We start from the raw sequence: 24,694 nt of genomic DNA, 5'->3' as shown, positions 1-24,694 counted from the left end.
GGCGGGGGCTGCTCTGAGTCACAGTGAGGCGACTGTGTGTTCGCGGCAGGGAAAATGTCTTACGTTAATTTAGGAAGTAATACTACAATATTGCTTGACCCGTGTGGTGAAAAATATACTCTTTAAGTTAAAGAATGTGTCCTAATCCGGATGCACTCGCCTGTTCTGGGGGACTGAACGAACTCCCCGTGGCGCACGGACGCACCCTGGAATTTGAATTTATGAAAATAATCAGTGACGTGAGCTGTTTTTAAGTACTTTAGCTGCTTCTACCATAAACCAAGTGCCAGGTGGGGAAGAAAATGGAATTATTTCGCCATCTGATTAGATGGGTTTGCAGTAAGCAAGCTGACTGTATATATTAAACCCCAAGTAATTAAAACATAAAAACGCTGGTGTTAAATTAGACAGGATATGCGCTCCTACGTGAATTCTAAGTTTCCGTCTAGCCTCTAGCTCCCCACGTAATCAAGCACGTCAGTTACAGACACAAGCGCACCGGCGAAGGCCGACGCACGGCTGCAATCGTGTGTGTGACTGAATTAACAACCGAGCCCCCAAAATAGCCGCGGTACAGGGGGCGACGGCAGGGGAGGAGAGTTCTGGGCAGGGCAGGCTCCTCGGGCCTTTCCCCAAGCCCATGCACGTCTAATTTCCCGAAAACTCCTGCGAGTCTGGACGAAGACAGGCTTGCAAGCCACGCTCTCTGATTTCTCTTCCTTCCACTCTCACAACCAGGAAAATGAAGGGTCGATATTCCATCAAATCCTTCCTTGCAAAACCACAAGCAAGTGTTTATATAACACCAGTTACACATCACAGGTAAATTTCAAGCAGCTCACTATCCCCTTCTCTACGTTTTAATTAGATATGCCACCACCGGAAGTGAGCAGGGTTAAAGAAGCCTTGCCTTTCTTTTTACATTCACATTTATACAGCGTTAATGGAGAAATGTGCTTCACATAAACGCAAAGGACCCCCCAAAAAAAGGAACAAAGCAAATGGACTGTAGGGGAGGAGACGGGGCGTGCCCAGGTCTGAGGGGAGGGGGCCGAGGTTGCGGGTGGGGGGAGAGCTTGCACACCCCTCGGCGCCGGGAGCCGCCTGTCCTTCCGATCGCTTTTGGCTCAGTCCATCCGCTCTGCATCCAGCGGAGCCTGGCGGGGTGCGTCTTTCCACCTGCACGCCTCAGGGGGCTCAGAAGCGGGCCAGCGAGTACCCAACAGGCAGGTAGCGCCAACACGTAGGTCCCCAGCAGAACAGCGGCTGGACCCTCCGTGGAGGGTCTGCTCACGCCTTTCTGGACCTGTGCCTGGACAGGAGCCCTCGGCCCTGCGCCCAGGTGAGAGCTCCTCTTCCCAGCAAGGCAGGTGGTGCTGGGCTGTGTCTTGCTGCTGGTCCCGCAAGAACAGTGCTCAAAGGCTCTTGCTCAAAAGCAGTGCTCACCGAGGCGGCATAGAGCCCTCAGACCCCGGGACCCTGTGCCCACCAGCCTCGCTCCCTACTCGCACGCCTTCAGTCGGAGCTCGGAGCTCCCCTGCGCACCTGGATCCATCTGAAGGCGGAACTTGATAAAACCTGCCATTGGGGGCGGGGGGCAAGGGCACCAGGAACACTGCCAGCCCCGTGTCCACACCTGCTGCTGCTGGAAAGACAGGCAGTGGACAGCTCAGGTCCTGGTCTGGGCGCCCGGCAAAGCCTGATCATGCAGCTAATCTTCCCCAGCAAATGAAGACATCGGGCTCGTCCACAACATACAGAAATGACCCAAATTCACACTTCCACGGAAGACTGTCGCCCTCTGGGTTATGGCATGAGTGTGGAAGAATCGATGACAAGGTGAAGTGGTCCGCATGTGGCCCCAAAAAGGCAGCCCGCGTCCTGCCCCAGACCCTGCACCTCGGTCTCTACAGCTGGGACGCGAAGGATCTGAGATCAGGTGGCCCTGAATCCAGGGACAGGCATCCTTTTAAGAGGCAGAAACGGACAGACACAGAGACACAGAGGAGGCAGGGATGGGAGGGACACCTGCAGCCCCCACAAGCTGAGGAAGCAGCAAGGACCTTCCCCCGCAGCCACAGGAGTGAGAGCAGCCCTCGGCATCTCGACCTCGGGCTGCTGTCCCCAGAGCCAGGGGGGACAGATTTCTGTGGTTCTGAGCCACCCCACTTCTGGTCACTGGCTCCGGCCGCCGCAGGACACGCAGACACAGTGCCTGGGACACACGCCCACTCTCTCTGGATCTCCATCCCCAGGTCACAAAAGACAGGATGGGCTCCAGCCCCAAGCACACCCAGGACTGACTCCACGGCTCCTAGTGGAGGTGAGGCATCTCACCAGCAGCCTGGGTGCCTTCCAGGGCCCAGCTGGGGAAGACCCCCCACCAGCACACACGTCCCATGCCCAGCAGGCCCAACGGAGGGACCTCGCCACCTGCCAGGCCTGAATCGTCACGCCTGTATGGTGCCCAGCACTATGGGTTTCGGCAGCGGCAGCAGCACACCCCCCGCAGCACTGGAGAAGCGGGCCCCACACCTCAGTGCTGTCCCTGCACAGGTTTCTAGAGTCTGGGAAGCAGGCCCGTTTCCGCATGAATGTGTTGTACTGCCCGTAAGTGGGATTTTTTTAAAAACTGCCTATCTTTCACATCTTTATTGAGCCCTGTTCTCATCTGTAGCACAATATCCGGACTCCTGGCAGGGAAGTGAAGCTCCATCCCGTCCCAGGAATGAGCCTCGTGCCCCCTCGTGGACCACGACAGGAAGATGCAGCTAATGATAATCAGTGGTGATGAGGACGACGATGAACGAACAGGCAGCGTCCGGGAGCACTGACGAAGCACGGGGCAGCACGCTAAGCATCTAAGATGCATTAACGCGTTCAAGCCTCACAAAGGCACCGTCGGTTGGAAATTAAGAGGATTACGTTATAAGTCAGGAAAACGGGCCCACGCGATTCACACCAGATCTCTGTCTCCAACACCCATGAAGGGCGCTGCCACCCAGCCTGCCTCCGCCAGCAGAGCAGTGACGCGTCCGCCATGGGACCAGGTGGGAGGGAGGAAGGCGACAAGGAAACCACATTCTTGGGCCACACTGCCCTTGTCATCGCACATGAGCTGCTTTAATAGGGACACAGGTCACACTAGGAAAATTCAACAAGTGGGATTCCGTCAACTTGGGGTGTGTGTGCGCGTGTGTGTGTGTGTACACACATGTGCACGAGCGTGTGTGCTGTGCACGTGTGCCTGCATCTCTGCATGTGTACACATGTGCTCGTGAACACGTGTGGGTGTGTACTGCACACGTGTGCCTGCATCTCCGAGTGTGTTGTACATGCACATGTTCACTATCTCCGGCTGTGTGTCTGTGACTGCGTGTGTGCACATACATGTGTGCGTGTGTCTGCATCTCACGTGTGTGCCTGTGCGCGTGTGCACATACATGTGTGCGTGTGTGCCTGTGCGCATGTGCACATGCGTGTGCGTGTGCCCGCATCTCACGTGTGTGCCTGTGTGCGTGTGCACATACGTGTGCGCATGTGCCCGCATCTCACGTGTGTGCCTGTGTGCGTGTGCACATACGTGTGTGTGTGCCTGCATCTCACGTGTGTGCCTGTGCGCATGTGCACATACGTGTGTGCGCGTGTGCCTGCATCTCACGTGTGTGCCTGTGCACGTGTGCACACAGTGAGGAGGGACTGTGGGTGAGCACAGGGAGCAGCTCAGCCAGGAGGTACGTGAGACTCTGGGGTATTTAGACCTCGGTTCTCCCACACTGGGAAGACAGGGGGCCGAGGGTCAGGGTGTGCAAGCCCCCACACTGCTCAGGGATCTATCACACGAGTGCTCCCCGAAGGAGAGCTGCAGGCTGGCCCCTTCGCGAGCCAGGGGAGGGCAAGAGCGGCTGGAGCCTCCCGCGAGCAGGCTCCGCTCAGGCGCAAGGCCAGGCAGGGGCTCCCCCGTCAGCACCCAGGCCTGCCACGGGTCCCCGTGGGGCCGTGGGGTCTCGGGACAGTGTACGCAGTGGCCTCCGGATGCCACACATGGGGACGTGGCTTAGAGGAGGAGGGAGGCCAGGACGCCACCGGCTCAGCCATCAAAGAGGCCTGGTGCTTGTGTCTTTCAGGAATTCGCAGACTCTGTGTCCCAGCTGGTCACGCAGAAGTTCCACGAGCTGACCGTGGGCCTGGCGTCCGTGCACGCCCGCCACAAAGCACTGGCAGGAATCGTCATGACCACAGGTAATGCCTCTTGTTTTCCCTGTGGGATCCCATCTGCAAGGACAGGAGACTTAGTGTTTGCCTGACCTTGGGAACCAGACGAGTCTCTCTTCCACACGAAGACATGAAAAAGAAAAACAGCAACAGGACCCAGAGAGCTCAGTGACGATTGCAGATGATCAGCAAATCCACACTGACGCCTCCTCAGACCGGCTCTGCCCACGCGCCTCGACTCCCGCGAAGAAGGGCCACGTGAGGACCTGGCCAGTGTCTTTCCTGTTAGGCTCCCCACCTCGTGGTCAAGAACGCTGTGCACTGTTGGTGTTGGTACGGCTGGAGCCCAAGGTCAGGCCAGGCCACCGATTAGTTGCCTCTGGCGGGTGGGTGAGGAGGCTGCCCGCGTGCGCCTCGTGCTTTCCCACCACACCTGCACTTCCTCCGTGCACAGGACGGCGGCCTGTTGCAGGGGACCTAAGTCCCCACTGGGGTGCAGACCACCCCGAGCCCCATCTCAGGAGACAGGGGACACTCCTTCCTGCCAAGCGGTTCACAGACATGGAACCCGGTCCACACGAGGGGCAGGACAGGAGGGGAACGTCCAGACCGCAGGGAAGGTCGTGGCCTCGGACAGCCAGGGTGGGAGACACATGGTTCATTTTCAGCAATCAGTTTTTGGTGAAAACGTCTATTAATGGTAACTAACCAGTTGGTTATTTGAATTGTACTGTTTCTGATTCCAGAGTTGGGCATGAGCTGGTAGTGACCTACTCGAAAGGATGCTTGCAGAAATAACGGACTTTGGGTTAAGTTTCACACAGACGCTTTGCGTGTGTAGACAAAGACATCTACCTGGTGACCAAACATATTTGGGTTAAAAATCAATTAAAAACCAGGGGGTCAGCCTATCTTTCCTACCATTCCGCCCCGAGGACTCCCAGATTCTGCCAAGCGCAGGACCTCAGGGCTTTAGCGTAAGGGCATATATTGCTCAACCTGTCCATTGTGGGCATCTTGGTGAAATGGAATTAAAAATGCGTCCCCTGCTGTAATTGGGTGAGTAGAATGAGGCGTATGAAATGTTCTGAAAGGTAGCCATGACTTCGTGAGGATAATGCGCTCAGGCAAAGGCAATTCCGTTCGGTCAGTGACGCCACTGTATCCAGGGCCGGCATTCTGCCCGAGCCACCAACCCGTGCCCTCGGTACATTCAAACAGCTGCCTCCATGTAGAAAGTGAAATATTCTAAATTGAGGGCTAAGGGTCCACCTCGATCGAGATCATTCCCGCTGGACCTGGCATTCCTCTCTCTGGCAGCCAGCAGCTGTCCATCAGATGCATATACATGTAGGACACCATTCTGCACACCCAAGGGGGCAACAAGAAAAGACACAGCCCCCGCTTCAGGACACAGTCTAGGGAACTGTGAGAGGTGGTGCGGACTGAGAGCAATTGCTTGGGTTTGAATCCCAGCTCTACCTGCAACTAGCCACGGGAACTTAGGCCCATCAGCCTCTTGGCAACTCGGAGGGAGGGAGGGAGGATGGATAGAAGGTGAGAGGGAGGGACGCAGTTTTCTCCTTCACTGAGCTCTCTTCCCAACCCCAGAGCTTAGGTCGCTATGATCTGCTGACTAGTTTTTCCAGCATTTCTCAGCTCTGGGGCCTATTGCCCAGTATCTTCCCACTTTTCTGGAAAACTCAATCCTGGGAAGTCTTGAAACTACTCTCAGACTTCCCCTGGAAAACATTAACATTTTACAAAGACTCATGGGGAATAGCCAGTGAATGCACCGGCTTTGGTGCAGGCCATCTACCTACTTGAACGGGATTTATTCTACGAGATGAGACTGCACGAGGTCACACTTCACTAATTAGTGACTGTAAACACTGAGGAAGAAATTGCTGAAACTTACCTTCTTGTTATAAAGAGAAGTTTTAATAAACACATTGATTAACAAGAGATTAGGGAGATGTATGCAAAATTACTGGTAGAAATATTTTTTAAAAACCATTTACTTCAAGTCGATGCGACACCTGACCTTACTTGCTGTTCAGGTATTTAAGCAAACGTGCAGGAAGCTCCAACAGGGAAGGATGGTCTTACTCGTTGCTGTCTCTGCTACAAGGCTGTAAAAGTGTGCCGATTCTGTAGGAAAACCTGCTCCTGACGCCTCCCATTTCCAGGTGGGACGCCAACTCGTCCATGTCACTCAGCGCTTACAGGTGCTTCCCCCTCGTGAGCCATTAGGAGAAATGTGACAGCAGAGACATGTGCTTGCAAAGAGAATAGTTCTTACTTTTATCCAAATACAAATATCTGGTAAAAACTCAACAGAAGGGAGGGGCACCTGGGTGGCACAGCGGTTAAGCGTCTGCCTTCGGCTTAGGGCGTGATACCGGCGTTCTGGGATCGAGCCCCACATCAGGCTCCTCCGCTATGAGCCTGCTTCTTCCTCTCCCACTCCCTGCTTGTGTTCCCTCTCTCGCTGGCTGTTTCTATCTCTGTCGAATAAATAAATAAAATCTTAAAAAAAAAAAACTCGACAGAAGGGAGCTCGGGAAGGAGCACGGCTCTTTCCCACCGGCTCGGCAGGGAAGCTGGTGCTAATCACTTTCCTTTTGGGTCCTCGTGACTCCAAACACTATATTCGTCCTGTATTTCCATTTTTTTCAATTCTGAATACTGATTTGCGCTGGTAAAATCTGACACTTCTTGATTTTTCATTATCGTGTTTGTAACATTCATAGTTTTAGGTAACATGCTTACACTTTTCTTTCTTATGCTATCAAGTGGAAAGGGTGCCCTCTGCACCCCTGCCCTGCCTGGCGAGCCGCCTCGTCTCCCTACACGCATGTTTTCACATGACCATTACTGGCACTTACAGTCTCTTCTATACCATGCTTCAGTCTTCCATCCCTTGTCCTAAATGTCCTAAATGTGGGAAACCATGACACGGCCTCGTGCAGTCAGGACACAGTGGGGGCAACCACTGCCAAGCGCGGCTCAGCTGGGGTTCCTGTGCTGTCCCCGCACCACGTCTGTCCTGAGAGCGCCAGCGTCCGGCCTCGTACATTCTCACGAGCCCTGCCACCACTCGCTCAAAGCTGCGTCACGTTTACAGTTGACCCCAATTTGTTGCTGGACTTCCACAGAGAGCTCCTGAAGTATTATGCGTGCTTTCCGGATGCTCCACTTTCTTTTCTTTCACTGAAAAGAAGGAAGCATCTTTGGCACACGTGCTGGGCGACGAGTCCCCGCGTTCGCAGACAGGCCCACGCCCTTCCCCGGGCCCAGACCACCTCCCAGCACCAGCCTCACTTCTTTCTCCTCCCTTCTCCCAGCCTGACAGATGCAGCCTCAAGAAACACCCTTCAAAGTGCGTGGGGACAGAAACTGGGCATGCTCGCTCATGGGCCGCACGCTGACCGCGCTCTCAAGCTCCTGGGGTAGCCTCACCTGGGGAGAATTCTGTGCTTGACATTATTTTCCCTGAGCATCTGGAGGGGATTTTTCTATTACTTCTTACTTAATGTTTCTAACCAGAGACATCTGGCTGACGTCTCTACCAGATCGCCCCCGCCCTCCCTTAAGAGTGAAAAGGCCCTTTTTGTAAACTGAATGTTTTATAATTTCATAAGAATGCATGTAGGCATGAGCCACGCACCTGCTCTGATTTATTTAAGCACTTTATTTCTGTACTTTTTCTCGAATCATTCCTTCCTTTACATACATTTTTGTCCAATTTTCATACTCTGACCGGAACCTCAGTTTCTTCCCTTTCCTGGTACCGTCTACCCAATTCCTCTATGTCCTTGGGCGCTTCCAAAACTTCTCTGAGAGCTCTTCAAATGCCCGTTGCTTCTTCATTTCTGCAATCGGTATCACTCAAGACATCTCTCTCGTTCTCAGGCTCCTCCTCCCTCCTGTTTTATAGATGTGACGCTCGTCACACGTCCTCGGGGAGCCTCACCAGCTGACGCCTGAGTCTCCTCTGTCCTCGGACTGTGCTTCCTCTGATCAAGCCCACCTTGTTTATAGTCCGTCTTTCTCTTTTATCCTGCTTGTGGCTTTTGTCTGAATACTCACATTTGTGAGAAAAATACCAGCTCTACTCTTGCCAGCGCAGCTCCGATATCCCCTGTAACTGTGTCTCTGTCCCCAGCGGAAGGCATGGGCTCCTCCAAGCACAAGTCTCCTTGACCCAGGTGAGTCGGGGACCAGCCAACAGCTTTTAATTAGAAGTCACCTGGTGAGCCCGCCTTTGGTGCCTGCTGGCTCAGCGTCCACTTTCTCTGAGCCCCCCTGCAGGTGGATGCTCCCTCGAGACAGGCTTCTCTGCCGATTTCATCCTCTCCCTCCACACCCTCCGGAATCCTTCCGGTCGGTGGATCCCACAGGAGGAACAGCAACATGTCGCTCCCTCCGCCCTCCTCCACCAGAAACCTGGACGTTGTTTAGCCAAGTTGTCAAGCGATGGCTCTGTCTTCTTTGTTAAGAAATCCTGGTGTTTCCATGGGAAAGTGACTCTTGAAGGAGCTGTTAATAATGATGGCTTTCATTTGATATGCAAATTTATAATGTTGATAGCACTTTCGCATACACTAATCAAGTTAATTGCTACAAGCCTGAGAAGGGGGAGAGGCAGGAATCTTAATTACGGCTTTTAAGAAATACAGACAAGGGGGCGCCTGGGTGGCAGCGGTTAAGCGTCTGCCTTCGGCTCAGGGCGTGATCCCGGCGTTATGGGATCGAGCCCCACATCAGGCTCCTCTGCTATGAGCCTGCTTCTTCCTCTCCCACTCCCCCTGCTTGTGCTCCCTCTCTCGCTGGCTGTCTCTATCTCTGTCAAATAAATAAATAAAATCTTAAAAAAAAAAAAGAAAAGAAAAGAAATACAGACAAGGAGATGAAGGCAGGGCCCCTCTACACGTGCACAAGGTGTGGTACTGAGTGGTAGGATCTTCGCCTGCAGAACTATTTACTTCTAAGCTTGTTAAGTAAATGACCAGAAGACAGACTTCCCTGGTGCATATTTTCAGAGGTTTATGTTCCAGCCTGTCTTTGCTAGGCTTGTCTGCAAAACACATTGAGAAGCTGTGGCTTTGACAAACATCTTTCTGATTTAAGCTGATGGGCAGCTCTACTCATTCCACAAATGCCTGGGATTTATGCCTGCCCAGCAAAAATGAACATCTCTTGAAGGCAAGATGGGGAAGAAAACAGCCCGGAACAGCTCCGTTCAGGATGGCAGACCCTTGTGGGTAAAGCAGGCTAGCCTGTCTTACAGGGAAAATCTGAAAGTCCCAAGTAACAACATGGGCACCCGTGTTCTGCTGTGTCTCAGAGCTTCTTGCTCTGAACCTAAAATGACCACACAGGGTGAAGAAATCTGCGTCTGCGCTGTCCACGCCACGCTCTGCCAAGCCAGGAGTCACCCGTGCACCACACCAGGTAGGGTGGTCCTGCTCAGCCCCGACTGCTGGACCACAGCCAGCACGTCTCTCCCGAACGCACAAGGGGCTGGTGAGGCCCACCTCCACAGAGGGCTCATGGACACACACACAGATCCCCAAACCCCTTCTTCCCGGCTGCTCCCCTGAGTGACTGGCAATTACTTTGATCATAAAATTAAAAGTGGGTCTTTCCGTTTATACCCAGGACAGCTTGAGGAAGATGGGTAAAGACCAGAGGCAGAGCCTCGTGCAGGGATGGGAAACAGTGAGCGGTCGGTCACCTGGATTTCAGAGGGCTGGTCCCGGAAGGTGCTGAGAGATGCAGAGCCTCACAGAGTAGGAGGAAGCCGCAGGGCCATCGCACTCACGAGGGCCGACCTCCCGCACAGCACGTAGCAGGATGGACAGTGATTTTCAGTCTTCAGTCTAAAGGGTTAGGTCTAAACCACGAAACACAGGATGTATTTCACTCCCGACCTTCCTGTAGCATGAACACTGACTGTTTATACTGAACACACCTCCCTAACACAGAGAGGAAAGGAAGAGCTATCGCTGAGCGGACACGGCCCATCTAGAAATCACGGGAGCTGACCCCGAGTTACACCCGTGTGGCCCCAAGGGGACCCAGCTGAGGAGCGGCAGCAGCCCGACCAGGGCCAGCCCTCCTGAGATGCCGGAGGCCCCTCCTCGGAGAGCAGGTGCCCAAGGAAACACACAAAACAGGGAGGGAGATGGCATCCCCGCCGCATCCCCGCCGGACCGCGTGCCCCACCCACGGAGTCCAGGTGCTTTTGCACGCTCCTCGCCAGCACATCATAAGCCGGCATTGAGCTGCCCAAGAGATTTCCCTGGGGCAAGAACACCAAGCACTGCCTTTTATCTCATCTTTAGTCTCTTAAACTACAGTCTTCTTTAAATGGAAACACAACACTGAGCTTATTGGTGTTAGAAGGAAAAGGACACGCTACCCTCCGTGTGCCAGGGATTGTTTCTGGGGCTTAAACCCTGTTATCTCATCCACAGAGTAAAAAACTCCCCTGTCCTCACTCACCATGGCCGTGGGCTTGTACACCAGGTTAGGAATGCTGGGGGCGGGGAGGGAAGAAGAGGGGGGAGGAAAGGAAAGTTCTGGAAAGTCCTTGCACATCCCCTGCTAACAGGAGCACTCCGTCACCTCCGATGGGCCCCCGGGGGGCGGTGGTATAACAAACGTGTTCTGAAGCACCTGGACTGACACTGAGCAAATGTGGGGCTGGTAAAGCCGATGGCCTTGAAGCACTCTGGGTTTTCAGATGGCTTTCACCATTTACGTTCCCGTCCAACCCAGCTGACCCGATGTTTAAGTTTTCCAGAATCACCCGCCGCAGGAGGGAAGTGCCCTGTGGGACAGTGGGAGGAGCCACGGGGCTGCCCCTGAACAGCTCTGCACCAGGGTTGGGGGCACCCCACGCTGGGAGACCCAGGGTCTCTCGCTGACACTCAGACCATGGTCCCCATGCCACACCCAGGGCCTCACAAACATCACAACGGCGTCCCTCTTTCCCGCCACAGGCTCCTGCTTCCTCCTGCCTGCCGGGAAGGAGGGCTCAGGATGCTGCGTGAGCCAGCGCTGGGCAGGGGGCTGTCATCGGTGCCCCTGTGCTGTGGCAGTGACACCATGCTCCCCCGTCCCACGGTCCTGGCAGAAGGCAAGGAAGGAAGGAAGCGGAGCTGGCGGAGTGGCGGCCCCACTGGAATTTGTTTATTCAATGTAACATTAGCACGGTCATGCCCAGGGAAACCCTCGCAGAGCTGCCCTTGGGGGACACAACCTCCTGAAAGCTAACCTGGTCTCCTTACAGCCCCCCACGTGTACCTCGCGCTACCGTGAATTCTGCACGTCTCCAAGCTGACCCCAGCAGGAACACCTCGATAGCAGGAAATAAGTACATGATCGGCGGCATCTTAAGCACATCCCCGTCTCACTGGTGGCGCAGAGCCAGCGGCTGGCCACGCAGCTGCAGGTCCACACCAGAGCCTGAGGGTCTCGGCTCCGGCCATCCTCTTAATTCCCCTCCTCCCACTTCACACTCACTCCCGGCCCCTTTCAGGGCAGGAAGGAGGCACACCCTACAGACTCACAGGTTCCTTCTCTACGGCAGAAGCAGGAGGGACAGACACACATGCGTGCCGTGGGGTAGCCCCGGAGACCCACAGGAGAGCCACCGGCTGTCCCCCCAGAGCTGGAAGCTGATCCTGAGTCTCTCCCCACACTAACCCAGCCTCGTCTGCAGCCCCCAGGTTTGGGGAAGCTCACTCCCTCTGCAGGAGAAGCATGTCACCTGACCCTAGTGTGGCCTCCAGGACAGTGGCCACTCAGGACCCACAGGGTTACATGTGAGCCTCTGTCTAGAACACCAGCCTGAATCATGTTTGGAAGGGGAAAGAATGACAGTATGAAAACAGCTCAGTCATTCCTTTTACGCTAGCCAAATCCAAGTCCTCCCTCCCATTTTGTCCCCTTTCAGGCCTCAGAGCAGTGGACCCGCCCTCATGCCTCCCCACGGCTGCTGCCCAACCGGCTGATCCTTCACCATCCAACAGGGGCCATCTGGGGCATCTCCATGGGAGGCTGCGGAAACCCTATTACTGGGGTCATGGCACTCAGTGGTCGCAGCACTAGAAAACAGGGAGTCAGAACTCACCACACCCTCGGGCAGTCTGCACATGGGATAAACCCATAGTTCAGATATTTGTTTCTTGGACACTGGGTGGTATATTTACCTATAGATTTACTCTTGGAAATTTTGTAATCAGAGGTTGCATTGTGAAAATTTCTGTTCAAAGGGTTTGAATGGGCTCAGATTTGCTCAGTACCAGTTAAATAAATAAAAGGACATTCCCAAAGATTGCCTAAAGCTGGGGGTGGAGATGCAAGAGGCCATCCAGCGAGACACGTTCACTCTTGCCCTGGAACTCTTCTCGACTATGTTTGCACACAGGGATCCGGTACCAGTCTCCTCTGGGACCGAGTGAGGTGTGCTTGCTTGCAATGCATCACCAGGACAGTGCACTCCCAGAATTATTTAATGCATCTGAATTTAGCAATTTTTACTGCTTTGAGACTTTTAGTTATAATCAGAAAGCTCTTTTACTCACCAAACTTGCGAAGAGATTATCCCATGTTTTCTTCTAGTGCATTTACATCTTTTTCTTTTCATCAACCAAAGTCCACAATTTACGCTCCTGGTGTCGTACGTTTTCTGGGTTTGGACAGATGTATAAGGACGTGGACCCAGATTCCAGTGTCACAGAGTAGGTTCACAGCCGCGAGAACCTCTGTGCTCCGTCTCTCCACTGCCGCCCCTGCCCCTGGAAACCACTCCGCTTTTCCCGTCTCCGTAGTCCCACCTTTCCCAGAATGCCGTGCAGCTGCCAGCCTGCAGTGTGGGGCCTTGTCTCATTGGCATCCTTCACTGAGTATGCATCCAAGCTCCCTCCATGTCTCTTTGTAGTTTGATGGCTCCGTGCTTTTTACCACTGAATGATATTCCATCATCTGGATGGACCACGGTTCATTTATCCATCACCTGTGGGAGGACAGGCTTCCAAGTCTGGGTGATCATGAATAAAGCTGCAGCTCGTCATGCTTCTGCAGCTAGTCCTCTGACCCACCTGTCACTTACCCTGGTGCACGGTGCACGGTGAAGACGCAGTTTTGTTTTTCAGAGGGCTCTTCAGTTCCTGGACAGCACTAATGGGATGGTGTCTCTAGTGTCTCCAACCCACAGGTCTGAGAGGTCACCACCTCCATCCTGCACTAAATTCCTGTCTGGCTTTGGGTCAGTTTCTGGGCTCTCTGCTTTGTTCCCCTGCTGGGACTTCCTGCGTCAGAACCCTGGCAATTTGCTGTTGAGCCCTTCTAATGTGCTTGATGTCTGCTGGGGTTTGTGTCCTACTGTCGGTCTTCTCTCCAAGAACTTCCTGGGTTACCCACTAAAATCAGCTTGTGTGGTTCGAAAATAAATAACAGAACAGAACTATACTTTTCAGCCAGGTTTTCTTGTCATAAACAAAGCCCTCGTGCTGTTCCTACTGGAATCATGGTAACCTCATCAATCACTGTACAGAAGGTTCCGGACATCAAATCTTCCCATCCGAGAAGGTGCGACATCCGCGTGTCCGAGTTCTATTGGTGTCTTTCGGGGGGAGTAAATGTTTTATTCATTTCTCGTCTTGGTCGTTTCCTGTTAACCTCACTCCCGGAATCTTGTCTGCTGCAGTAAACGGAGCTGTTTGTCCTTTAGGGTTTCTGGCTAGCGGCCGTGCGTACATATGAAGGCTACTGACCTCTGGTTAGTAACTTGTGCCCTATCGCCTCGCCGACTCTCTTACTGTCTCCAGCACTATTCCCACTGGATCCTCCAGAGACCTCCGCATGCACACCGTCCTGGGTTCTGCAGCAACCCTGCTCCTTCTCCGTTCCAATCACTCCAGCTCCAAGCCCCTCCTCTTGTTGTGTCGCCTGACGGCTTCGGCGAGCGTCAGGCAACGGAGTTACCGTGGGCATCCTGGCCGTGCTCCGTCTACTGCTTCCCCGCAAGCACGCCGTTGGGGGACGGTGCTGTGTGCACCTCTCGGCAATGTGTGTGTACCTATCTCTACGTGTGTGCACACCTGTCTTACGTGTGTATTCCTCTCTATACATGTGTGTGCCCTGTATGTATACCCTCTCTCTGTACGTGTGTGTGTGTGTGTATAACACCACATGGGAAAAATACATGTATTTCATTTATTGAGTTTCTGTCAAAAGTAGTTGTCGGATTTTGTCAGGTGCCTTCTTAGTGCCTGTAATTATAATCATATTTTTGTATTGTATTTTATTTGAATCGAATCCATTTTTGCATCTCCAGAATCAACCCCCCTTGTCGTGATTACTGTGTCGTTCTTTCCTCCAGTGCTTGGTGGTTAGTATTTGATTGAGAATTTCTGATGTCTTTAACTGAGGCTTCCTGTTTTCCTTCTGCGCGGTCTCAGTCTGGCGGATAGATCAGTAACAGGCATTTCATGAGAAGAACAATTTGAGGCTTTCCTTGTCTTGGTGCACTCCGGGACACTTTATAAATAGCCTTGAAATCAGCGGCTACTTCCAGGTTGGTAGTATTCTCCCACAAAACTAACTGGGCCTGGGGCTTTGCGGGAGGAGGTCTCTGATCACATTTTCTATTCATTCTATAGAAGTCAGCAGGGCTGTTTCCTGTGACCATTGCTCATGGGAAAGGAGGCACCCCGTGACCAGAGTCCCGCGCTGGGTCGCATGTCACGGGGGCCACTGATGAGCTGCTCCCGCAGCCCCGCTGGGGGAGCACCTCAGCACCTGCCCAAGCACACGGCCTCTGTGGCACCTGCATGTTCCAGAGCGTTCTATCAAATCAGCCTGAGGCTAGATGCTCAACACCCCCTCTTTGCCTGACCTCTTTCCTCATCCTCCCTGTCTCTTGCGAGAACTCCGTGAATCCAGGAACCCCTGGCTCCAGGAGCCCGCGCACGCAGTTCTCTCCCTCCCCTCATCCTAGTGACGCTCTGTGCACAGACTTCTATGCTCTTTCTCACACGATACCTTATTTTGTAGCCATTTCCGTCATCTCCCCAAACTCATGATAAATTCTCTGAAGGACAGGGTGCGTCACATGGCACGGTACGGGCACACAGGAGGTGAGACTGACAAAAAGCGAACAAGCAAACTGCGCATCTCCTGGGCCATGTCACTGCACTGAATACGGCAGAGCCCAGAGTCCAGAGGAGCTGAGGATTAATGAAGGGGGAAGGACGGCAGTCTCCGTGTCTGCAGCTCTGGAGAGGAGCATCAGACTGGCCCTCAGGAGAAGCGGGGACGACCTCACATAGCTCTCGGCTGCTAAGTTATCCTGCATATGCACAGACATCTGAATAGTGAAAAACTGTAAGAAAACAATCCTAAATGTTACTTCCCATTACTCTAAATACCTGCTTTAATTAAGCTGGAATCTGCAAAGTACAGAGCAGGGTACGAGCACCTCTTTACTCGTGGTGTTCGGGCCGCAGGTCACTAACTTCCCCTGGGCTGGACTCTGAGTGTTTACTGCACCAGGGCTCCGGAACAGCCGGGGGGTAGCTTGGGGCAGGAATCCCGAGCTCCAGTCCCTGCCTCCACGCCCAGACTCCGGGTGTGAGTCAGCTGCAGTCATCACCCTCCTCACAGGACAAAGAATAAACTGAGATTGTGGTCTTCTAGGGTATCCCCAAACACAAGTGCCCCACCCACACTTTAAAGTCATGAGTCTGGGGTTCCTTCTGAAGGTTTCTTTGGTTCTGTTTGTCTTCCATTCTTGCTCAGAATGCTGTTTTTGTTGATGAGATTCCCTGGACTGTGGTCAGAATAAGCATAAATCACGGGGCCTCCACCGTGTGAAGGACCCATCAGCTCCCGGCGTCAGCGAGGATGGAAGGGGCGCGTCCAGGCAGCTGCAAACACGGCCCCACTCGATGGCTAGGAACCCGGCCACAGAGGAAGAGTCAGAAAAGCACCCCATTCGTTTGTCTGACCTCAAAACCCTCTGCTCTTACACATATGAAGAGCATTAAGAATCACGACTCGGGGCACTCAATCTTCCTGCAGCTCACATACGACAGCCACAAGTAAACAGAAGCCTGGCTTCCTAGTTCTCCCCTCAGACCCCAGAAAACTGCTGTCCCCGGGGCTCCAGGGGTCTGGAAACAGCTGCCGGGACTCTGACGGGAGAAGAGGGAGGAGCCATGCGGGGTGGGACGGAGCATTACCACCTGCTACTTGGCTCCCATCTGTGCTGCCGCTCTTTAGGGAAAACGGAAAGCCTCACGGCGCTGAATCAGAAAGCGCACGTATTTTCACTGCTGTCTGTGACGTGCACTGTCGCGCACCAGTCTTAAGTTTCGGGGAGCAGAATCTGCAGCCTAGATGTTGCTCCCGAAATGCGGTGGTGGAACCGAGGCCAGGGCTAGGGGGCTCCCACTTCTGTGCCGGGTCTGGGGAGGGGCAGCCCTACCAGACACCGTGAGATGCGCTGCTGCCAAGGGACGCACCCCAGCCGGGGGCTCTGCTGCACGTGAGGGTGGTCCTGACGCCCGGCCGTCACCCGTGACTTCCCCTGAGCTGGGGATGTGCTCCTGCTTCGTGGCAAAGGGGTAAAGGGTCCAGCGCTGGGGGACAGAGAGACGGGCCTGCTCAAAGGACCCAGACATCGGCTTAGCTCCTGCCCGTGGTCCTGGTGGCCCTGAGAGACCACTGGCCCCGCGTGGGGAGGTGAAGCCAGCCCACTACCCATAGGTCCCAAGTTTACACAGGTGTCTTGTCTCAAGTCCCGAGTGGTGCCTCCAGGATAAACGTGGACGGGTACAGGATTGGCCCGGGGTCTGTTCTCACGGGAGTCCCTGCCTGGCTCAGACCTCCACCCCCGGCCTGCACACAACATTCTCCCATTGACCAATCTTTCTATGGAGATGCAACTCTCATGGCATGGGATAAACGGGAGATGGTGGCAGGATTTCTGGGGTTCATCCAGCGGTCACAGCACGGCCAGGCTCAGGGGGGCTCCCCCCTTTCAGAACCGCAGCCTGACCTCAGCAGCCCGCCAGGTCTGTCCCCCTCGCTGGGCGCCAGCGCTGCTCCCGCTGGCATATTTGGTGGTCGGCTGCGCCTCTTGCCACGTTCAGCGGTGAACGCCGAGGCTCCCGGTGTGGGATGGCTCTGCCGCGGGCTGGGGCCTCTGGCTCAGGAGAGGGGGAGAGCAGACTGGCTCCCACACAGGTGGTCTGACGCCTTCTCTGTCCCCCAGGCTTGGACGTGAGGCAGGCGCAGGTCATCGTCCTGTCCTCGGGGACCAAGTGCATCAGCGGCGAGCACATCAATGACCAGGGGCTGGTGGTCAACGACTGCCACGCGGAGATCGTAGCCCGTAGAGCGCTGGTCCACTTCCTGTACGCACAGCTGGAGCTGCACCTGAGGTAAGCGGTGGACCCCCGTCCCCAACAGCCACGCCACCCACAGCACGGCCTGACCCAGACGGTGCACCCCTGGGGCACTGGCCACCCCCGCACACGTGCCCACACGTAGGAACACGCCTCCTCACAGCGGCGGGGCTGCTGTCTGGTCTCCTGTGTCCTCACATGGGCAAGGGGCGAGGGGGGTTCCTGGGGGCTCTCTCACAAGGACGCTGATCCCTCACGAGGGCCCCACCTCCTAACGCCATCATGCTGGGGGCAGGACCTCCACATCTGAATTCGGGGGCACAAATGTGCAGCCTCTGGCAAGGAGGTGCTGTTTCCCTGGGACCGGCACACACACACATTCAGGCACGGGCAGCTGGCGCAAGGCTGTCTTGGGGGAGGCTCAGGGTGCCGTCCCACCAGGGAAACCACAGAAACACGGAGGTCGGGCACGCAGTGCCGGGTCACACACACCTGCGCTCCCTCAGTGCTTCTCCAGCTACTATCAGGCCCAAGACCAGGTGGGGAGGGAGCGGCGGGGCCCAGAGGGGCGGGCCATCCAGCTTGCGCTTACACCACCCCCGTCCTGGGGTGAAACGAGGAGAAATTCTTCTCAGCACCAGCCTCCACTTGCTCATCCCAGAACCAGCCTTATGTTTTTGAAAGAAGGACAGGCAGGGTCATCCCACCTCACTAGCTCACTGTGCGAGGGGTGAGCGTGAGCAGTGCTCCCTGCAGCCGGGGGCAGGGGTGCCCACAACATGGATTCTGACAATGTGTGTCCCTTCCAAGGGGATCCACGACCAGCAGGGAAGTACAGGAATGTTAAGAGCCCCCCTTCACCCTGTCAGGCCCTCGTTCGGAGAGCTCCCCAGATTTCACTGGCCTGGAGACACCTGCCACTTTCTTCCCTTCCCAGGGCCTCGTGCTGGGGCGCCGGGGCCCAGTCGCCAGCAGGCAGGCCCTGGGCCAGCAGCTCCGAGCACTCCTGAGACCCAGGCCCCGCCCAAGTGTCCCTGTGCCCCACTGTCCCGAACAGGCTCCACTTTCCAGAGTTTGTCCCCCAGGATTGGGACCCAGGTGCAGTGACGGTCCGCTTCTTGCTTCCCCACTGCAAGTGTGTTTTAAGGGGGTCACAAGGAAGGGCCCCGCGGTCGGGACGGCCATCGTCTGCGCTGGCACCTGTCTCCACAACACGCTGAATGTGTAGAACCGCAGGTGCTCGCGGGCAGCCGATGCTCCAGACAGCAGCGCCTGAGCTCCGCGGCCACAGCACCCCGACCGCCACGAGGCTCTGTGCCGGAAACGTCTCTGCGTCCGGACCCCTGCCGTCCTTCCTCCTCCGTGGGACAGGCTCCTCGCACCCACGGACAGCGGGTCTCGGGCTTCAGGGGGCAACTCCCTTGCATTACGGGCTCACACGGCGGGCCCAGCGGCGGGGGGGGGCCCTCCTCACACTCTGGGGCAAGGGGGCTCCCTGGGTCTCTTCCACAGGGGAGGCCCGGAGGCACACAGACAGACTCCCGCCTGAGTCACGCCTCAGCACCCTCAGCTAACCTCCCGTGAGCCCCGTGGCCAGCAGCAGCGCAGCACACGGCCTCGCTCAGCTCCGGGCCTCCTGAGGGTGCTGTGGACGGGGTGTGGGTCTCCCCAAACGCGGGGAAGGGTTTTCTCTCCTGAACACCCAACTCACAGCACCAGGCCGACATTCATCAGGGGCCGTATGGAGCCCAGGGGCAGAGGCAGGGAGGAGACAGGCTGTGGTTTCCTGGGGACAAGGTCTGCTCTGCTGCCTTCGTGACCTCAGGCCCGGCTGACAGAATCCACCAGCAACAGGGCAGAACGGGGGGAACAGCAAGAGCAGCAGAAAGCCTATGTTCAGCGGACACGGCCTCCCTCGGGCTGGGGCTTCCAAGGGCAGAGGCCTGTGCCCATCACGGGCTAGGGGAGCGCGGGCACCACCCTGGGTCAGGGTGCATGCAGGAGGAAGCGGGTCCCTCCAGGGGCTGGGGGCCACGCACTCCCCACTTCTCAAGTGGCTCTCCTGACTCCTCCGCGCACAGAGCCCCAGGACGAGGGTTTATCATGGAGAGGCGGGTTAGCATCACCGAGGGCTGGCTCCGAAACAGGGGAGCCCGAGATGCAGTGTTCCGGGGCATCGGGGGTCAGCCGGGTTTCCTTGCTCTGTGTCACTGCCACCTATTCCTCGGAGTTCCTCGGAGACAAAGCACCATGCAGGGGGGCAATGAGGGGAAAATGGGGAAATAAGACACAAAACCAGGCAAAGGTGTCAGCCCAGCGGGCGCTTTTCTGTTAGTTCATAAGAGGTGACCAGGACCCTCTCTCTGACCCTAGCAAGCGGCGGGAGGACTCGGAACACTCGATATTCGAGCAGTCCAAGGATGGCGGCTACCGGCTGAGGGACAACGTGCTGTTTCATCTCTACGTGAGCACGTCCCCCTGCGGAGATGCCAGGCTCCACTCGCCCTACGAGATCACCGCGGACCGTAAGGCACAACCCCACTCTCCTCTGCCAGGCCCCGTGCCAGGCCATCTGTGCCGACTGCACTCACACATGTGGCCTGGCTGCCTCTGCTGTGGTCAGGAGGGTTCTCCCCCCGAAGCCCTAGTGTGACTGCCCACATCACGGAGAGTAGGGTCACTCCCCTTCACTTCAATGGGTCAGCAGCCCATGCCCCCGTCTGCAGAAGAGAGGGCAGGAGAACGGGACGGGAGTTACCTGGAGTGCGAGCAAGTCCAGGCGGCTTTGCTCACCGTTGTTGCAACTTTGCAGAGAGTAACACTGAGCTTGGTTATTTATGTATAATGAAGCCAGGGGCAGGTGTTGCCCCAGGGCGACCAACTCCCATGGGGAGCACTAGGCAGGACCTGCCCTCTCGGGGGTTTTATCAGAGCAGGTGTAAGACAGCATCCACCCAACATATGGGTGTAATGACATCAGCATCTCCAGGAAGAAGAGTTCAGCTGCTCCAGAGTGCCCTGATATGATGTGTGCATACAACACACACCATGCATGCATGCATACCACACGTGCACACGCATGCACAAACGCGCACACACACATGCACGCACATGCACACTCATGCACAAACGCACGCACACACGTGCACGCATGCATGCACACGCATGCACAAACACACGCACACGTGCACTCACGCATGCACACTCCTGTGCGCGCACATGTGCACATGAACACACATGCACAAACGCATGTGCACACATGCACACACGCATGAACGCACACGCATGCACAAGCGCACGCACACGTGCACTCACGCATGCACACACCCGTGCACGCACACGTGCACTCACGCATACAAGCACACGCATGCACACACCACAAACACGTGCACTCATGCATGCACACACCCGTGCACGCACACGTGCACTCACACATGCACACACACCCGTACACGCACACATGCACATGCACACGTGCGCAGACCGGTCCCAGAAGCAGCACCAGGCAAACTGAGATGGCAGTGGAACAGCATGTATACGATGAGGGATGTGGTCCCGGTGAAGATGCTGACTCATCCCAGGAAACCTACAGCAGACAAGACGCACTTAGGGAAGGTCTATTTTTGGCCTCTGATTCCCCCCCCCCATGGAAGGCCACATTTGTGTTCTAATTACCAGTGGAAGGAAAGAGAAGCACTTTCTGAACGCCTGCTGCTCCAGGCTCTGATGACATAAAGAAGGCACAGGGAAAACAGCCCTTTTAAAAATCCTCCGTGTATTTAATTTAACCTATTTCTCTAACACGGGTTGCAGCCTGGCCCAGAAAACCCACTCTCCTTCCTGCCAACTTTGCTCCAAGAACACAGCTCTCCCCTCTGGAATAACGTTTTCCTTACTGTCTTCCCCGTGCTGCTGGATGGGTTATAAGCAGCAGGCATTTCCTCCTCACACTCTGGGGGCAACACGTCCAAGATCTGGGTGCTGGCAGGTCTAGTGTCTGGTGACAGCCGCATCCCGGTTCTTGGACGGCATCTTCTCCTGTGTCCGCACGGGGGAAAGGGGCAAGGGGGCTCCCTGGGTCTCTTCCACAAGGGCACAAGTCCCATCGTGGGGGCCCCACCTCCTTACACTGTCCCCTTCGGGATTGGGGCTTGAACACCAGAGTTTGTGAGGGACACAAATGCTCAGTCATAGCCACACCCTACAGAAAGTTAGTGGCAGAATCAAATCGAGAGTCAAGGGAAGGGCACCCATTAACTATCAGGGGCCTTTCAGGGAGCTGCCCCAGGACAGAGGAAGGGTTGGGGCGGCCTGGCAGGTGACAGCGGGTGCGCCTGCCCTCAAGGATCACGCAGGGCATTCCTTCACTGACACGTAGTCTCAGAAAGGGAAGGAAGGAGAAACAACATGTGAACAGATTCATTTTTTTTGGCATGTTCACCAAGCTGAACCTACAAGAGACCGACTTCCCATATGAAATTGTGAAATGTGGTCCATTAGCTGCTTCGAACTGCCTTTCCATTTTCTCTCGGAAGATTTGGCATCATGAAGACCTGGCCCAGGAGGCCTCAGGACTGAGAGGAAAGGTCTGGCGGAACACATGGGGCCGGCGCTAATGTACCTCATTTACCGGCTTCCTCCTGAGGACAGGATGGCTGAGTGAGGACGGCCTGAGCCCCGCCGAGTCTCCAGAGGGGCAGTTCTGGCTCATTGGGCCCATGCCTCTGTGCAGCCGGCACCCACAGCGGCCTTGCTAGCCCCCGATTCCAACTTGCAAAGCCAGTGGTTTAGAGAAACACACAAACACGTCCTCAGATGCACCCTGGGGCTCACTTCCCAACACAGATGTCTTTTATCTCATGGTGCTTTTAAGAAGAGGCAGGTGCCGCTCGGGGAACCAGAATAAAGCGTGTTCTTCACACTTTTACTGCACCTACACCAGGCTAAGTGGGCCGCTGCTCCTGAGTTATCTGGCCTGGTGTCCCTGGCACTTCCTCTTGGGGACCCCCCAGGAGGGGCTCCCAGCACATCTGTACTCGGACTCACCACCAGGAGCCACACAACACCTCCCCTCGTTCACCCAGTAAGAGTGGGGACACCCACTGCCCTCTGCGCGGAGGGCCTCCCAGAGAACTGCACCGTTCTTCACAGGCCCAGAAGGGCTCGGACACTCAGGAATGACTCCCGCTTCAGAGAGAAGCCGCTGCCACCAAGGGGGCTCTGTGTGTCACGCCTGCCATGGTGCCTGTCTTTGCTTTGGAAGGATGGCACATGGGGGACTGTTGGCCCACCTGCTCCCAGAGGTCAGTGCATCTGCGTCCTTCCTCCACAAGCCTGGCTCCACACTCCTAAGTGGAGCCCCAGGAACACAGCCCCAAAGGTCCACAGATGCAGGTCCACCCCTGGGGCCAGCAGGGGTCCCAGCGGGGCAGCCACAACCTCCCCGAGTCCTGCACGGCACCCAGCATGGCCCCTGCCCGGTGCACATCGCATCAGCTCCTCTGTTCTCAGCCTCCTCCGATGTGCATGGCCCACGTGTGCTGCGGCCCTGCTCTCCACACACACACACACACACTCTCACACACACTCACACTCTCTCACACACACACACAGACCCCCGTGCGAAGACACATGCTCTCCACAGGTGTGCGTGCAGATCTGTAGTCAAGCCTATGACAGACTGCGTGCAGCACAGTAAGGAGAGTCCGTGCAGGGGCCCAGCCCATCCCGACAGCCCACGTCACACACCGCAAGCCCTTGCAGAGAACCGCGTCCAACCTGGCATTTCTAAGAGCGAACGCCTGCCCTCCCACCAGCCGCAGAGAGATGGTGGCTGTCCACCAGGGACCACTGGCCCCAGCTGTCCCGGCGTGAAACGTTCTCCCTACAGCCCAGTCCGTGTCTGACAGACCACAGAGCACAGTGCTGTGAAAGGGCCTCACCTCCCTTGGGTGCCTGAGGCTCAAGAAATTCTAAATTCCCCAGTTGTATTTGTTTCCTCGAAAATATTCATCTAGCTACATCATAATTCTTCCTCCCTGAAGTCTTTACCAATGAAATCAAAAAACCAACTGGCCTGAGATGTTTGGGGGGCGGGTGCCTGCCAGCAGGTGAGCGCTCCATGGGGCTGTCTCCAAACCTGCCTTATCTATCAGGATCGGCCGGGAAGTTTCCACAAGCGCGGTTTCCTCCTGCCTACTCTGCCCGAGACTCTGATATATTTGGGGTACTCTTAAAACTTCCCCATTGATTCTGAGAACCTGACATGTTTCCAGCTACCAGATTCAAAACCCCCCAGTCTCCTGCCTAGATTGGGTGTGTATCTCCTGGCTGAATAGCGGGAGTCTGTGTGCAGAAGTGTCCGGTCAGGTGAATGCACGGGCCAGGCAGGCATGGGGGGCAGGTGTACAAGGCTTTCGCCGCTGGGGACGAGCCTGCACTATGAAGATCCTTGGTCTTGCCAACCAGGAGTGACTCCGTTCGTTCTGGGAGGCTGGACCCACGAGGACGATGCCATGTCCTGAGTGGCTCTGGGCAGCCTGAGCTGGCCCCAGACCCCTCTGAGGGGAACCTCCATGGAAGAGAGCCCTGACAAGATCCAGGGCTCGTCACTGGCTGAGCAACCACCGTCCTCCTTCTGACTCAGCAACATCCTTAGAGCAAATGCCATTTTCATGGCATGGCTTTTAAATAACCTGCGATATTCAGTTCTTACTGCCATTTTCCAAGATTTAACAGTGTAGCTAAAATTCTCCCCTCCGGCGCCTGGGTGGCACAGCGGTTAAGCGTCTGCCTTCGGCTCAGGGCGTGATCCCCACATCAGGCTCCTCCGCTATGAGCCTGCTTCTTCCTCTCCCACTCCCCCTGCTTGTGTTCTCTCTCTCGCTGGCTGTCTCTCTCTCTATCGAATAAATAAATAAAATTAAAAAAAAAAATTCTCCCCTCTGCCTTCCCCCACGTGCCATGAGAAAGAGCATGATGATGTCGTATCCTACAAGCACATGCTAAATGTCTCATATGTTCTAAGCCAACTCCATTCATTATGCATTAGGGAA

At 55.6% G+C, this 24,694-nt stretch overlaps 1 protein-coding gene across 1 annotated transcript in view; it reads left to right on the top strand.

Moving 5' to 3' along the window:
* ADARB2 (adenosine deaminase RNA specific B2 (inactive)) overlaps window positions 1-24,694 on the top strand; it is a 458,939-nt gene that overhangs the window by 392,176 nt on the left and 42,069 nt on the right. The window contains exons 4-6 of the mRNA XM_034644124.1: window positions 4,128-4,242; window positions 17,507-17,675; window positions 20,013-20,164. Of these exons, the coding sequence (XP_034500015.1) occupies window positions 4,128-4,242; window positions 17,507-17,675; window positions 20,013-20,164 (436 nt within the window). The remainder of the gene's footprint in view (window positions 1-4,127; window positions 4,243-17,506; window positions 17,676-20,012; window positions 20,165-24,694) is intronic.

This window comes from Ailuropoda melanoleuca, chromosome 15 (assembly GCF_002007445.2).
Source record: "Ailuropoda melanoleuca isolate Jingjing chromosome 15, ASM200744v2, whole genome shotgun sequence".
NCBI classification, from domain to species: Eukaryota; Metazoa; Chordata; class Mammalia; order Carnivora; family Ursidae; genus Ailuropoda; species Ailuropoda melanoleuca.
Note: the sequence above shows the minus strand (reverse complement) of the source record. Positions and strands in the feature narration are given on the sequence as shown.